At 55.0% G+C, this 16,842-nt stretch overlaps 1 protein-coding gene and 1 non-coding gene across 2 annotated transcripts; both read right to left on the minus strand.

Annotated features, from left to right (window-relative positions):
* Nucleotides 1–290: 290 nt before the first annotated feature.
* EEF2 (eukaryotic translation elongation factor 2) lies at nt 291–12,772 on the minus strand. Its single transcript, XM_069878014.1, has 15 exons — nt 12,582–12,772; nt 11,446–11,660; nt 9,416–9,597; nt 9,119–9,330; nt 8,110–8,288; nt 7,157–7,262; nt 6,739–6,852; nt 6,449–6,587; nt 5,739–5,934; nt 5,290–5,548; nt 4,569–4,676; nt 4,123–4,476; nt 2,507–2,689; nt 2,288–2,420; nt 291–912 (listed from the first exon to the last, which is right to left on the minus strand). Exons 1-15 carry the CDS (start codon nt 12,582–12,584, stop codon nt 719–721), a joined length of 2,577 nt encoding a protein of 858 aa, XP_069734115.1. The 5' UTR covers nt 12,585–12,772; the 3' UTR covers nt 291–718.
* On the minus strand, nt 7,037–7,105 carry LOC138732012 (small nucleolar RNA SNORD37). Its single transcript, XR_011339245.1, has one exon. It is a non-coding gene; the product is annotated as a small nucleolar RNA SNORD37 (small nucleolar RNA).
* Nucleotides 12,773–16,842: the final 4,070 nt, after the last annotated feature.

Raw genomic sequence — 16,842 nt, forward strand, 5'->3', positions numbered from 1 at the left:
ATCGCTTCGTGCACCATTAGCCACGCCCCCTCAATGAGCAGGACGGCGCACCGCCTCTCGATGGCCACGCCCCCACCCCGCGCGCAGCCAATCACATCGCTCTATCCACTCTTGGCCACGCCCCCTCCCGGAACGCAGCCAATCATATCGCTCCACCCACCCTTGACCACGCCCACCTCCGTGCGACGCTTCCGCGTGGACAAGGGTGGGCACGCTTCCCCCTCTCCGGAGTCCTCCCAAGCGCCAGGGGGCGCTCATTCAAACCCCTCAAAACACCCCAAAAATTCAAGTTTTTTCACCATGATCCGATTTTATTAATTCCAGTGGCACTAATACAGGCGGCGATGGTCACGACGGAGTCACACTGCAGGCGGGCACCCCCCCCCCCGTCTTAAGTTTGGATCGATTTACCCTATTTTTAGAAATGCAGCACAGTTCCCCCACCTCCTCCTCACGCTTTGGGTCAAATAAATACAGAATTGGGCAAATCTAGTGGAAATGTTGTAGTTACAATGGCAAAGATGAGTCATGTGCAACACAGAAACCTATAAGGCTTTTTTTTTTTATGTTTTTTTTTCTCATTGAAAGTCTCAAATCGCTATGAAACCAATTAATTAACAATGCCAAGAGATGGTAATCACAGGCGTCTACCCCTTCTCACGGGCGTTATACGCTAATTAATTTTAGCCTCCCCACTCCCAGGGTCCGAGGAGCTTAATTAGAGCTTGTCGAGGAAGTTGTCGAGGGCGGGGATGCCTTCCTTCAGGCCTTTACGTTTGCGGGTCTCGGCCACCACTTGGCAGGGACGGCTGGCGCTGTCGAAGGGATCTCCAGGCAGGATCTGCCAGTGGTCAAAGACGCACTGCGGGAAAGCCTGGCCCCCTGTGTTGGACCTCAAATCAGCTGTGAACCCTGCAAGGAAGAAGAAAAGGGGTGAGGTGGAAGAACAGGTGCAGTTCAGCAAGATCTGCAGCAGAAACCATGTTTTCTGGGACAGGTTTAGAGCCAAGGAACCACACCAGCAACCAAGAGCGTGTGGAGATACTACCACAGCACCTCTGCCTCTGGGAAAAGCGGGGACAGGCGGTTGGGAAAGAGGCTCCAGGCTCACTTTGGCCTTTCCAGATATCAAAGGGGGCAGTGATGAGGTCAAGGAGGTGGGCTTGGAGAAGTCTCCAGACTTAAAGGACATGGGACAAAACAGCAGTTTGCCCAGGGCAGTGACAGAATCTCCATCCCTGGAGGAATTCAAAAAGCACGTAGATGTGACAGTTTGGGACATAGTTTAGTAAGGACGGGGATGTTAGGCTGATGGTTGGATTGAGGGAGCTTAGAGGGCTTTTCCCATCTCAATGATTGTTATTCTCTGATTTCTAGCAGGGCCTGATGCGATAGGACAAAGCTAATTGCTTTAAAGTTAGAAGAGGGGAGACATTTTTGACAAGGAGGGGGCTGAACGCCTGGACCAGGTTTCCCAGAGCAGTGAGAGAAGCCCCATACATGGAAACATTCAAGGTCAGGTTGAACAGGGCTCCAAGCAACCTTCTCAAGTGGAAGACGGCCCTCTGCTCACTGGGGGGGCTGGCACTAGAAAACCTTGAAAGGCTTCTTCTCACCCAAACCATTATGTCATGTTGGAGTCTTCCCATGTAATGCACAATACAAGAGGAAACGGCCTCAAGTTGTACCAGGGGAGGTTTAGATTTGACAGGAAGAATGGCTACCAGGGAAGTCACCATCCCCGCAGGGATTTAAAAACTGTGGAAGTGGTGCTTAGGGACATGGCTTAGCAGCGGATTTGGCCATGTTTGGTTTACAACTGGACTTCTAAATGTCTGTAGAATCAACTGGGTTGGACAAACTGTTGCCACCAGACAGCTAGACACAAGGAGCTCCCCAGGGCGAGGGGGCGTTGTTTAGCCTGGAGGAGGCTGAGGGGAGACCTCATTGCTTTCTACAACTACCTGAAAGGAAGTTGTGGAGAGGAGGGAGCTGGGCTCTTCTCCCAAGTGACAGGGACAGGACGAGAGGGAATGGCCTCAAACTCTGCCAGGGGAGGTTTAGGCTGGACATTAGGAAAAAATTTTTCACGGAAAGGGTCATTGGGCACTGGAACAGGCCCAATGAGAGTCACCTTCCCTGGAGGTGTTTAAGGGATGGGTGGACGACGTGCTAAGGGGCATGGTTTAGTGATTGATGGGAATGGTTGGACTCAATGATCCAGTGGGTGTCTTCCAACCTAGTGATTCTATGGTTCTATGATCCTGCTCTCAGAAGCGCCACTCACCAAAGGACTCGTTGACGGGCAGGTAGGCCTTCACCACAAACATGGGGGTGCCAGCCACCTGCGTCTCCTCGAAGACATGGCCACGCTTCCTGTTCAGCACACCGTAGATGCCACCCACCACCTGCTCCGGGCACTGCAGGAGAGAGGAGTCAGCACCACAAACCACCTTTGCCCACATCCTCTTCACACAGGATCCTCTGGGATGAGGAGACCCCTCACCTGGATCTCCACAAGGTAGATGGGCTCCATAAGCCTGGGCTGAGCAGTGAGCACGCAGGCGTACAGGCATCTGCGGGCGGTGGGAATGATCTGCCCACCTCCACGGTGGATGGCATCAGCGTGCAGTGTGACATCGTGCACGTCAAAACGCACCCCACGCATGTTCTCCTCGCACAGGACCCCCTGGAGAAGCAGAACAAGGGGTCAGCACACAGCATGTCAGGGGACTGAGAACATTGCCTACCAGAAGTTTCTGGTCTCTCGGCTTTCAGGCACTCCTTGGAAGCAAGTCCTGGAGTGAGAAGCACAAGAGCCCACTTGCCACATCAAGGAGTTGTTTGGCAAGGCATCTTCCTTGCCCAGGACCCAAGAACAAGGTGCTCCTTCTGCAGGTCCTCAGGGACAGCTTCTGGTACAGAAACCACCCACCAGGACCACCATGCAACAGCTCCAATGTTCTTCTGGTCAGCAGAAGTGGAGCCAACACATTTATGATGCTCCACTAAGAAGAAAAGTAGTTTTTCCACATCAACTATGACAACAAAACTTCCTGGTATGTTATCTTCTCCTTCACACTAAAACTAACCAAAACCTCTCCTGCTGCTGTTTCCCACCTGCCTAACCACTTCCTTGCTGTTTTGAAGTCATCCCCAATCTAATCCTGAACAATTGCTAATCACTGGCAGACCTTTGCAGAGGTTCTCAGGAGCATACATCGTTTTCTTTGATGCTAGATGTGTTATTTGTATCAGTTTTCCTCCCCGTCACTGCAGTTTCCTCTCCAAAAAGCTTTATCATGTTAAGCATATGCTGCTACAATGAATTGCTCTGCAGCCCTGGGAGAAAGCTTTGCCTCTTAAGGTTGTTTTTTGTCTGTCTAAACCAACACCCTGTCCTGTTGCCACTGATGTCTGAAGGGGTAAAATCTATTGTCCTTACGCTAATGACAGAAAAGCCAAAAGCAACTTGGTTCCAGTCCACTGCTTCTGGAGCTGGAGCATGTCCAGAAGAGGGCAAAGCTAGCAAAGGGTTTAAAGCACAAACCTTATGAGGAGCGGCTGAGGGAGCTGGGGCTGTCTAGTCTGGAGAAAAGGAGGCTGAGGGGAGCTCCTTACCGCTGTCCTCAACTACCTGAAAGGAGGTTGTGGTGATGTGGGGATTAGTCTCTTCTCCCTGGTACGGAGTGACAGGACAAGGGGAAAACAACCTCAAGATGTGCCAGGGGAGGTTTAGGTTGGATATTGGGAGGAATTTCTTTACTGAAAGGATTGTCAGGCACTGGCAGAGGCTGCCCAGGGAGGGGGCTGAGTCGCCATCCCTGGAGGGGTTTAAAAGATGCGCAGATGTCATACTTTGGGACATCACCTTGTGGTGGCTTGAGCAGGGATGGATCGATGGTTGGACACAATCTTAAAGGTCTATTACCCAACACCATTCTATGGTTCTACAACACTGAGTTCCATTTATCCTAACAAACACTTCTGAATTATAGATCCATTTCACCGCATGTGATGGCCTTCCCAACATCTCTTGGAGCAGAGAGATGAGCAGTTGCCATTTATGACGCTGCCCAGAGCCTGTCCAGAGCAATCCCAGCTCCACGTGCTGCTCCTCACCTCCTTTGTCGCCCACTGGAAGCCAGCCACCACGCTGTCTTTGATCTCGTTCAGGTACTGCACTCCCTTGGTGATGTCGGTCAGGATGTTGGGGCCAGTGCCATCAGGACCAAAGCACCAGATCTTCCTGGCTTCGGTGACGTCCCACTCGTACTTGTCAGCCAGAGTACGAGCTCGATGCTTCAGCTCCTGACGGGCAGTGATCTCACCCTTGTCAATGTCTTCAGCCAAGCCATCTGGGAAGGGCCGGGCCTTCATGTACAGCCTGTTGTGTTTGTTGGGGGACTTGGAAAGGCACATCACGTTGGATTCCTCACTGACCGTCTCACGGTAGGACACAACGGGATCTGATTTCTGTGGTGACAGGAACAGCAGTAAGCCACCAGCCAAGCAGCAGGTCAGGCAGTCCACCAGAGCTCACCAACAGCTCTGCTGCTGCAGCCTACCTTAATAGGAATGCACGCGTGGTCCTCTTCCAGGTCCTTCAGGCAGATCTCCAAGTGCAGCTCCCCTGCGCCAGCGATGATGTGCTCCCCAGACTCCTCAATGATGCACTGAAAAGACCATTTACACAGCAGGTGAGGCTCTCAACTGCAACGCAACAAAACCGTTCACACATAAAATAGTGACTGTCGCCAACTTCTGTCTTTGATTCACTGAGATACTTTTAGATGTTCCTTCCATCAAACCAGGGACGACTCAGCACCACCCCAAGGTGAAACCACAGAATCACAGAATGTCCAGAGTTGGAAGGGACCCACCAGGATTGAATCCAACCCATCCCTGCACAGGACACCCCGACATTCACATCGTGTGGCTGAGGGTGCTTCTTGAATATTGCGAGGCTTGGCGCCCTGACTGCTTCCCTGAGGAGCTGTTCCAGGGCTCCACCATCTCTGAGTGAAGAGCCTTTCCCTAACATCCAACTTAACCCTCTCCTGGCCCATCTTCCTGCCACTCCCTCAGATCCTACCATTGATCAGCAGACAGAAGAGCTCAGTATCTGCTCCTCCCCTTGTGAGGGGAAACACTATTCCTTCCCACTCTGTAAGAGATGGGACCAATTCTCAACTCAAGACTTCTCTGCTAGCACCCCCAGTACAACCATGATAAAAGGCAGTAGCCTCCTGCACCAGCAGGGTTTCTCCTGTCCCCCAAACCACTCACCTGCACCATAGGGTCAGACTTGGCCAGGCGCTTCAGCCCCTCCACCAGTTTGGGCAGGTCTGCTGGGTTCTTGGCCTCCACAGCCACACGCACGACAGGGCTGACGCTGAACTTCATGACCCTCATGTTGTGAGCGTGCTCAAAGGTGGTGATGGTTCCAGTCTTCACAAGGAACTGGTCAACACCAACCAGACCAACAATGTTTCCACAAGGCACGTCCTCGATGGGTTCAACGTAGCGGCCCATCATGAGAATGGTCCTGGTGAAAGAAAAAGCTGTTATATTCAAGTTTGAAAGAGGAGGTGTCCCACCAGGAAGCACCCTGGAGCTGAGGCAGCAGACTTAAGTCAGCAGCCAAGCACTTGGCCTGCTCTCAGAGGTGAGAAGAGACGCAAGATCACACTAGAACCACAAATCTGAGCCACAGAGCGCACACGGCCAGGACTGACCTTTGAATCGGCTTCAGGTACAGATCCTCCTTCTTGCCAGGCGTGTAGTTTGGTCCCATGATTCTGACCTTCAAGCCAGTTGAGACGAGACCAGAGAAGACACGTCCAAAAGCATAGAAACGTCCCTTGTCAGAGGTTGGCACCATTTTAGAGATGTACATCATCAGAGGGCCTTTGGGGTCACAGTTCTTGATACCTGGGAGTAGAGGAAGGGATCAGTTTAGTTCAGTACCACTTCTCACATCCAGTAGACAAGCCCTGCCCCTCCTCCTATCCCAAATCCCAACACGAGACCAGTACCCACTGCTGTCCCAGTCTGACTGCTGTCTGTACAGCCCAGAGAGGAAGACCACATTGCCAAGAGGTGTTTAAAATTAACACAGGCTCAGTCTAAGCCTGTCACACTGCCCAGGCTACTCCCCACTTATTTTCCCCCTGAAAACATTTGAGATCAGGTTGGATGGGGCTCTGAGCAACCTGGTCCAGTTAATGTCCCTGTTCCTGCAGGGGGACTGGACCAGATGACCTGTAAACATCCCTTCTAACCCAATGTATTCAATGATTCTGCTTGGCTAGCTCAGTTCTCCAGGGAACAGCCTTAAGCTAGTAACCTTGTTTAATCCACACTAGAAAAATGACAGACTCAAGAACTACAGCAGCTACCAAGCTCAGAGAACAAGACAGTGATGGGATTGTTGGAGCACTCATACCTATGGCAGCCTCATCATCAGGGGGCCCCTCGTAGAGCAGCTCGCAGCGGTATTTCTGGGCTGTGACCGGAGAGGGCAGGTGGATGGTGATCATCTGCAGCAGGGCATCTCCAGCAGGCAGCCACCGCCTCATCACGGCCTGCGCAGAGACCAGAGTAACATCTGAGCAGATCCTTCACACCCTTCCCCTTCTCCCCCAGCAGGGTTTGTAGCTGCTTAGAACACTGACCCAGCTAGAGCAACACAACTACTCATCTCCTCCCCACATTAACCATTCAGACCCTTCTCACCTTCAGCAAGGGTTTGCCCTCTTTGTCCTTATCTTCACTGTCAAGCTTGATGTCCAGTTTCTCAATCAGTTTAGCCGCCTCCTCTTTCTTGAAGTTCATGATTGCAGTGAAAACCTGGAACAGCAGCAGCAGTCACGAACATCGCCAGTGACCCAGTTTGAAAAAGCAGCAGCACATCTCTAAAATCTCTGTTCTTACTCATCGCCCAGCTGAAACCACGTGGAGGCTCAGAGATACACTCGCCTGCACAACATCTCCTACAGCCTCCCTGCCCACACCGACTAGCGAACTAGGCTTGTGTCAGATACTTAAATTTCTTCAATCAGACAAGTCAGGTCAAAGTGAAGAAATTTTCCTTCATCACACACAAGAACTGAACCAAAGGCACCAGCAAGGGTTGAACACAAAAGGAACTCACCTTGAAGATGGGGTCAAGGATGAGCTGGCAAAAGGTCCTGGGCAGTTTCTTTCCATCAGGGCTGGTAGCAGATTTGCTGAACTTGCCAGTCGCAGGATCAAAATACCTGTAAGAATCAAGTAGGACAAGTATTAATGCTCGCTTCAGCTACAGAAGCACAACTTGTTCTGCTTGCTCAGGCCAGAGGAAAGAGCTGCTGAGTAAGCACCATCTCCACACTTTCCCTCATCAGATTCAGATTTTCAGAGCTCACCAAAACACTGAACTGATGTTGCCAGCACAACAGCCCCTGCCCGCTTCTATTTCCTATCCTGCAAAGATTTCATGGGAAGCAGTTATTTCACTACAATCATAGAATCTCTAGGTTGGCAAAGACCTTTGAGATCATCAAGCCCAGCCGTACCTGCCCACTACTAAACCAGATCTCTGAGCGCTTCATCTGCCTGCCCTTTAAACCCCTTCAGGGATGGGCACTCCACCTTCCTGGGCAGCCTCAGCCACTGCCCAAGAATCCTTTTCAGTCAAGAAACTTTTCCTAACGTCCAATGTAAACCTGCCCTTGTGCAGCTTGAGGTCATTTCCTCTCATCGTATTGCCTGTCACGTGGGAGAAGAGCCAAGCACCCAACTCACCACAACCTCCTTTGAGGCAGATGTTGACAGAGATAAGGTCTCCCTTGGCCACCTTTTCTCCTGGCTAAACCACCCCAGGTCCCTCAGTTGTTCCTCATATCCCTTGTTCTCCCGCCCCTTCACCAGCTCTGATTCTCTTCTCGGGACATGCTCCAGCCCCAAAATTTAACACAAGATTTGAGGTGCAATAGGTGTATGTAACACAGACCAATCCACCAGGGCAGGACCACGTCCTCCTTCCTTACCTACCTCCCACAGCATCTGGCTGTGGCCGCACAGAGCTGCTCTGGAATTAAGAGCCAACAAGTAGCAGTTCCTCACCTGTCTCCCCACAGCTTCTTCATCATGTCTTCTACTTTCTTGGCACGCTCAGATGCATTCAGCTGGGCATCACCCTTGGCAGCAAACTTTGCAACGTACATTTCAGCAAACTGTTTCAGAGTGAAAGCCCAGCCGTGCAGGCCAGAGCCGAAGCCGACAGTACCAAGCACCGGATCAATCTGAAAGAGGAGAGCTGCGTCAGAGGAGCAGACGCAGCTCTGACAGCCACACAACACTACAGCAGGCAGTGCACACAGTCCCACACAACACTCCAGGATGAAGAGTGTGACGATGGAGCTTCAGCATCATAGAACTCTCAAGAGGTTCTGGGACAGCTGCCATCTCCGAGGTCAGGGACAGCCTGGCCATATGAGCTTTGTACCATAGAACTGGATCAATTTTTCACACCTTTGACCACCTGCAAGCTTTAACGCCTCAGCAGCTGCGCATGTCTGCATGTGGGCAAGACCCCAGTCCTCCACAGGGAGGATGAGCCACGTGTACAAGCCCGCAGCTCACGGGAGAGTGCTCAAAGGCAGCGAAGAGCAAAGTGTTTTCTCACAACCAACAGCCCTGCTCACTACTCAGGAACCCAACCGAGCTCAGAGCACAGGGACTGGCAAACACCTTCAGGCCTTCTTCCACTTCAGAAGGCAGCCAGGGTGGGGACACCGCACAGGAGCTTGGAATCTCACATCACCCAACATCGCAGGGGCAATGGAAGGTGTGGAAGGTGCCCCTGACAATAGTAGTGGGGTGGAACCAGATAAGCTTTAAGGTCCCTTCAAACCCAAATCATTCCATGATTTTATGTGGGCAGGAAAGTGTCCTGCAAAACAAAGACACCTTGGTATTTGGAGAAAAGCCAGCAAAAGCTCCAAACAAGCACAAGCCCAGGTAGGACCAGTGCCTTCATTACCCTCCTCTTACTTCTCTCCTTGAACTGGGAAAACAATGAAGGGTCTTACCAGCTCCCTCTCACCAGTTTCGAGCACAGCCTCCTGCTTACCATGATATTTCCCATGGGGCCACTTTCTCCTTCTCCGTATGTTGAGATAATGACGTTCACGTTTTCCACAATGCGCTGGAAGGTCTGGTACAGCTCCTCTGGCTCCAGCTGCAGCTCCAGCAGCGCGCGGTCCATCTTGTTCATCATCAGGACAGGCTTGATCCTCTCAGCAATGGCCTGACGCAGCACAGTCTCTGTCTGCACACACACGCCTGCCAAACACAGGGAATTAATTATCCTCCTCTTCAAACTCACCCCACATACACTCCAGCTCCATACGACTGCAGAAAACCTTACCAGAAACACAGTCCACAACAACCAGGGCACCATCAGTGACCCGAAGAGCAGCAGTAACCTCCGAAGAAAAGTCCACGTGCCCAGGAGAGTCAATCAGGTTGATCAAGAAGCCAGAACCATCCTTGCTTTGCTTGATGAAGGCCAAATCGTTTTCAGAGAGCTCATAAAATAGAGAAATAGCTCTAAAAGAAAAGGAAAATCATGAAAATTATTACCTGCACATTACCCCTTCCCCAGTGAGTCAAAACAGCCTTTTATTCCACACCGAGAGAGATGCTTGGGTTTAAGGATTTCTTGAAGTGTACTCCTGGAAGGCCAACGTGGGAGACAGCCTGAAATCTGGCTAAAATCTGCCCTGCCTGTGCTCCTCTGCAGCCACAGCCCCCTTCCTGGGAGCAATGCCACTTAAAGAGCCTAAAGAGGGTTTTACCTCTTTTAGTTAACGGTTTGTTTCTCATACCAGGCCCAACAGCCTTTCGGACCCCTTTTCATGCGTCTCAGGGTCCTCAAACCACCCACAGAGCCACTGGGGACGCTCCCAAGCCAGTCTCTGCACCGCATATGCTGGACTCCAGCAGACACCAGCCACATCCAACAGCCCCAGAGCTAAGATAAAAGGCTGAAGCCAACACTCCTGTTGCCCACCTACCACCCACTGACCACCAAGGCAGCACTCTGCAACTCACAGAATGTTTTGGGTAGGAAGGGACCTCTAAACCCATTCTGCTCCACCCCTGTCAAGGGCAGGGACACCTCCCACTGGATCAGGGACTCCAAGCCCCATCCAACCTGGCCTTCAACACCTCCAGGGATGGGGCAGCCACCACTGCTCTGGGCAACCTGGGCCAGGGCCTCCCCACCCTCATCCTGAAGAATTTCTTCCTAATGTCTAATCTAAATCTTCCTATCCATTTATAGCCATTCCCCCTTGACCTCCATGCCATTGTAAAAAGCCCCTCCCCAGCGTTCCTGAAGCCACTTTCAGTCCCGGAAGCTGCTCTAAAGTCTCCCTGCAGCCTTCTCTTCACCAGGCTGAAGAACTCCAACTCTCCCAGCCTGTCCTCATAGTAGAAATGCTCCAACCCTCAAATCATCTTCATGGCCTCCACTAGACTACTTCCAACAGTTTAATGTCCTTCTTATGTTGGGGATTCCAGAACTGGATGCAGGACTCCAGGTGGGGTCCCACAAGAGCAGTGTAGAGGGGAAGAATCCCCCGCAAGCCAATCAATAGTCACTCTCTTGAATAAGCAATCAGCACGAGCAAGAGCTGAGCCTCTGAACGAGGCCAGAGAACATCATCTTCCATCTTGCAATCAAGCCAGTGGGGGACTCAAAGCCCCTCCTTAAGCCTGGATGACACAGTGGGAACGGGGAAGTAGTGCTTGAAAGAACCACAGAATCACCAGGTTGGAAAAGACCCATAGGATCATTGAGTCCAACCATTCCCATCCATCACTAAACCATGTCCCTCAGCACCTCGTCCACCCGTCCCTTAAACACCTCCAGGGAAGGTGACTCAAACCCCTCCCTGGGCAGCCTCTGCCAGTGCCCAATGACCCTTTCCAAGAAAAATGTTTTCCTAATGTTCAGCCCGAACCTCCCCTGGTGGAGCTTGAGGCCATTCCCTCTTGTCCTGTCCCCTGTCACTTGGGAGAAGAGCCCAGCTCCCTCCTCTCCACAACCTCCTCCCAGGGAGTTGTAGAGAGCAATGAGATCTCCTCTCAGCCTCCTCTTCTCCAGGCTAAACACCCCCAGCTCTCTCAGACGCTCCTCTTGTTCTCCAGCCCCTTCACCAGCTTCGTTGCTCTTCTCTGGACTCGCCCCAGAGACTCAACATCCTTCTCGTGGTGAGGGGCCCAGAACTGAACACAGGATTCGAGGAGCGGTCTCACCAGTGCCGAGTACAGAGGAAGAAGAACCTCCCTGGACCTGCTGGTCTTGCCGTTTCTTACAAAAGCCAAGATGCCATTGGCCTTCTTGGCCACCTGGGCCACTGCTGGCTCATGTTCAGAAAAGAGGGAACTCACGTTGATTTGATGGTAATGCACCGCTCCTGCTCATCCTTCCTTGTGTCGGTGAAACGGGTCTCCCCCGCCCGGGCAGAGGCGATGATCCCAGCTTTGCATACCAGAGAATCAGTCAGGGTTGATTTGCCGTGATCAACATGGGCGATCACAGACATGTTTCGGATGTTGGCCTTTTTGTCCATGATGGCCCGTATCTGGTCTACGGTGAAGTTCACCTTGAAGAAAGAGAGAGAAAAGAAAGACACGGAGTTTAAAAGAAAAGGCTTAACAACCGCAGGAAGCGCAACCAACCCCATAAATACCATCGCCACGTCTGGCCACGCCAACACCAAGGTTCCGCCACAGCAAAGACGCGACACGCAGCGCCCGCTCCGCCTCAGCCATTCCTTGCGGCAAACCCCGGTTAACGCCAACCGGGAGGGAGCTGCGGTGCGGCAGGAGTATGACAGCCCAGTCCGATCGCCCCCGCAGCGTTACATAAAGACGCCGCAAAGGCGCTGCTGCATCACCGAGCCCCAACCGGGCACCGGGAACAGCAGCCCCCGCCCCGCGGGGGCGCCTCAATGAGCCCGACCGGGCACCGGGACTGCAGCGCCTCACAGGGAGCGGCACCGAGTCTCAACCGGACAAAAAGGCGACCTAGGGGAGCCACCACCGAGCTCCACCGGGGCGAGTAGGGGCCCACAGGGCCAGTACTGAGTCCTACCGGGATAAGCAGGGGCCCACAGGGGCCGGTACCGAATCGCACCGGGACGGCGGCGCCCCACAAGGGCCAGTACCGAATCCCAACTGGGCACGCAGATGCCCCACGGGAGCCGCCACCAAGCCCCACTGGGGCCGATACCGAGTCCCACCGGGCACCGGGACAGCAGCACCGTACGAGGGCCGAGACCGAGCCCCAACCGGGCAAGCAAATGCCCTATGGGAGCCGCCACCGAGCCCCACCGGGCCGAGCAGGGCTCCCCACGGGCACAGCCCCCTCCCCGCCCCATCTCTCTCCCCTCCGCAGCGGCCTAGCCAGGCCGCAGCCGCCGCCGCGGGGCCGCGGTCCCTCCCGGCGCCGTCATTCCCCGCGCGGCAGCGAGGGCGGAGCCTTCCCGGTCCCCCGGTGGCGGCGGCGGGGCGCGGGGCCTCACCATGGTGGCGGATGGCGGCGGATGCTGCGGGGCGGGGGGGTCACAGCAATGGCGGCGGCGCGGCCCTGTCTCGCTGGCGAGCGCAGAGCGGGCGGAAGAGGACGCTGACGTCAGCCGCCCCCTTCTTATCCCGCGGCGCCGGCCGGGGGGCGGGGCCGCGCCCAATGCGCATGCGCGGAGGCGGCGCTCTGGCCCGCAGTGTACGGGGCGCTCTATGGTCGGAGCTGGGGGGGGAAGCGGCTTTGCCGCTCTAGCCCGCAGCGCCCCGCGCGCTCTATAGTCGGGAGGACCGCCCCGCCGCGGCGGAACCACGTGGCCGCGCACCGGGGGGGCTGCGGGACCGGCACCTCCCGCGCCACCGGGCTCTGCCTGGCTTGTACCGGGCTGGCAGAGAGCAGGGCCCCGCGGGGGCCCGCACCCTGCCTCAGAAGACGAGCGGTGCCCCGTGAGGACCGGCACCGAGCCGCACCGGGCACCGGGAGACCCGGGCGCTAATGGGTGGGGGGGGGTCTCACCGAGCCCCACTGAGCGAGCAGCGCCCCGTGGGGGACGGTACCCAGCCCCACCGGGCCAGCTGAGCCCAGCTGCCACCGGCCAGTCCTCCACACCTGCTGCCGGTAGCTCGGGTGGGGAGCAGCCCCGGGGACCGGAGCCGGCACCGCGGGCTGTGCCCCCTGGGAACGGGGAGAGCCACCGGCCCCAGCTGTGAAGAGGACATCGGGGCAGAGCCCGGGGCCAGCCCCGGGCCCGCAGTGTCCGCAAGCTGCGCAAGCGCCGGGGCGGGGGAGGAGAGACGGTACCGGAGCTACCGTGCAGCCTCCGAGCTTGGGCACCGGGGCTCCCGCGCCCCCTCCGAGCCCTGGCACCGGGGCTTCTCCCAGCCCGGGCACCGGGGCTCCTGTGCAGCCTCCAAGCTCAGACACCAGGGCTTCTCCGAGCCCGAGCACCGAGGCTCCCAAGTCCCCTCCGAGCCCGGGCACCGGGGCTTCTCCGAGGCCTGGCACTGGGGCTCCCGTGCTGCCTCCAAGCCCGGGCACCGTCTGTGCTTGGGTCACCCCCACACCGGGAACGGGGCCTCTCGCAGCAGCCCCCAGGCTCAGGGCTTCCCCCAGGCCACTGGGGCCACCGTGTTACCTGGGGAGCCCAGCCCGTCCTCAGGCCCCAAGCCAGGATCGGCCGGCTGGAGGGTCCGGAATGACCGTGCAGCCTCAGGGAAAATCTAGACACGGTTTGGGGCCAATTCCACCCAATTTGAGAAGAACCAAAGTCCTCTCAGCTCACCCCAGCAAGCTCTGGGGTATGAGGAGCGTTCCTGGGGTCAGGAACAAGTTAATGGGAGGTTACACAGAAGGACAAGGAAAGAGGGACCCCAGATGGGGGGATGGACCTCTCCTCTATGGCATAATTATTTCCCTGCTTTTTCCTTCTCTCCAGCATCATGGGAGGCCGTGGTTACACCATCACCAGTGCCAGAAAGCTCACAGGAACTCAAGCCGCGTCGTCCCCAGGCCACCTCACCCAGCCATGGCCAAATTCCCGGCACATCCCCATCCCATCGGATCCTCCATTGGATGGATTTGGCCCCTGGTGTGACCAAAGTTGGGGTTTCCACACAAATAATTTGAATTTTTAGCACCCATATTGGCTTTTGCTGGACTGGAGGGGAACACTGATTAATGTTTTGGCCTGCCTAGGAAACTGGCTAATTGCCTGTTGGCTTAATTAGCTTGCAGCGTAGATGACAAAGAGGAGAAGATGCTGGAAAACCTCTCTCAATGCTGTTTCACCCTGACTGCTGCGGTTCCCTCCTGATAACTCAGCCCAGAGCTGGAGGGGCCAGGGCTGTGCACTCATTCCTGGCTCCCCGCTTCAGAATGGAGCTACCAGACACCAGGGAACAGCATCCCATGTAAGGGGGGTCGTTTTTACCTACCAGAAAAGGTGTTTTAATAAGCAATGGGTCATTGGGGAGACCATCTTCTCCCCAAGCACCCATAGGGCTGGGGGGTCTCCAGGATGACTGGCACAGAGGAGCTCGGGTTTGGCCACACATTCCTTGTCAGGGAGTGCGACCGAGAAGGTGCGGGCATGAGCCTCTTGAGATCCCCAAAGGGCTCGCATGGAGCTGAGCGGCATCCCTCACTGGTGGAGGACATTGGAGAGGTCTGGCAACACCGAGGGCTGAAATCCAATGGGAAAACCTAGGATTTGCAAGTTGAGATCCAAGTGAGGGCTGCCAGGGGTGAGGACGATGGTCAGGTTGGAGTCCTTACAGGGTTTCACTGATGAAGACACAGATCCAAAAGCATGGTTTTCAATGATTTTCTCTGGTGTTTTCCCATAGAATCACCAGGTTGGAAAGGACCCACAGGATCACCAAGTCCAACCATTCCCTTCGATCACTAAACCATGTCTCTCAGCACCTCGTCCACCCGTCCCTTAAACACCTCCAGGGAAGGTGACTCAACCCCCTCCCTGGGCAGCCTCTGCCAGTGCCCAATGACCCTTTCCATGAAATTTTTTTTCCTGATGTCCAGGCTGAACCTCCCCTGGAGCAGCTTGAGGCCATTCCCTCTTGTCCTGTCCCCTGTCACTTGGGAGAAGAGCCCAGCTCCCTCCTCTCCACAACCTCCTTTCAGGGAGTTGGAGAGAGCAATGAGGTCTCCCCTCAGCCTCCTCTTCTCCAGGCTAAACACCCCCAGCTCTCTCAGATGCTCCTCCTGTTCTCCAGCCCCCTCACCAGCTTTGTTGCTCTTCTCTGGACTCGCTCCAGAGCCTCAACATCCTTCTTGTGGTGAGGGGCCCAGAACTGACCACAGGATTCATCTGAAAAGCCTACAAGAACCCCCGGCTTGTTCAAAGCATTTCCCAGCCAAACCACAAGTGATCAGATCCAGTGCTGCCCAGTTTAAGGGCAAAACTAGAGCTGGCCATCTGTGCCAGAGACACCCAGACCACAACGAAGCACCAGCAACCCCATCCCTCCAGGAACCCTCCGGACTGATCCTGGTGCTGCCATCCTCAGCCTGGGGTGCTGGGGCAGGAGAAGCTCAGCACAAGCCGGCATTGAGTGCTCACAGCCAGAAACCAACCGTGTCCTGGGCTGCATCCTGAGCAGGGGGAGCAGCAGGGAGGGAGGGGATTCTGCCCCTCTGCTCCGCTCTGGTGAGACCCACCTGGAGCCCTGTGACCAGTACTGGAATCATCAACATAAGAAGGAAATGGAACTGATAGAGCAGGTCCAGAGGAGGCCACAGAGGTGATCCAAGGGCTGGAGAACCTCTGCTATGACAGGCTGAGAGAGTCAGGGTTGTTCAGCCTGGAGAAGAGAGGGCTCCAGGGAGACCTTAGAGCAGCCTCCCAGAGCTGAAAGGGGCTCCAGGAAAGCTGGGGGAGGCTCTTAATCAGGGAGGGCAGGGACAGGATGAGGGGGAACGATTTTCACCTGAAGGAGGGGAGATTGAGATGAGATCTTAAGAAGAAAGGTTTTGCTGTGAGGGTGGGGAGGCCCTGGCCCAGGTTTCCCAGAGCAGTGGTGGCTGCCCCATCCCTGGAGGGGTTCAAGGGCAGGTTGGATGGGGCTTGGAGCCCCTGATGCAGTGGGAGGTGTCCCTGCCCATGTTCCCCCCATCCAGGGGGAACTGGATGGGCTTGGAGGTTCCTACCAACCTAAAACCATCCCATGATTCTGTGATTCCATGATTCAGCCTTGAGGCGGCCGCCCCACACACACCCACAGAGGCACCTGCAGCCAGGCACACACGGACACACAGACACACAGCCCAGACACGCAGACAGAGGTGTACAGACAGAAACACAGACACACAGATACACACACAGACACAGTGATACACAAACAGACACACAAGGACAGAGAGACACAGGCAGAGACACACAGACATGTAAGGCAGACATATGGACAGAGACAGATGTGGACAGACACACAGATACACACAGACAGACACAAGGACAGGCAGGCAGACGGACACAGAGATGCACAGACAGGCAAACAGACACACGAGGACAAACAGACACACAGACGGACACATAAGAACAGACACATAGATACAGACGGATGCAGACAGACAGACAGACACACAAGGACAGAGAGACACAGGCAGAGACAGACAGACGGACACACAAGGACAGACAGACACACAAGGACAGACGTGGACAGACGCCTCTCTATAGCCCCACAGACAGACACACAGACACAGATAGACACAGAGACAGACACATAACAGACAGACAGACACAGAGA

The sequence above is a fragment of the Phaenicophaeus curvirostris genome, chromosome 28 (assembly GCF_032191515.1).
Source record: "Phaenicophaeus curvirostris isolate KB17595 chromosome 28, BPBGC_Pcur_1.0, whole genome shotgun sequence".
NCBI lineage: Eukaryota > Metazoa > Chordata > Aves > Cuculiformes > Cuculidae > Phaenicophaeus > Phaenicophaeus curvirostris.

Bases quoted from the DNA above. Each gene is read 5' to 3' on its own strand.
- EEF2 (XM_069878014.1), bottom strand. The intron at 9,331-9,415 runs GTAAGGTTTTCT...TGTGTTTGGCAG, and splicing joins TGTTGTGGACTGTGTTTCTG to GCGTGTGTGTGCAGACAGAG. The intron at 5,549-5,738 runs GTCAGTCCTGGC...TTCTTTCACCAG, and splicing joins TACCTGAAGCCGATTCAAAG to GACCATTCTCATGATGGGCC.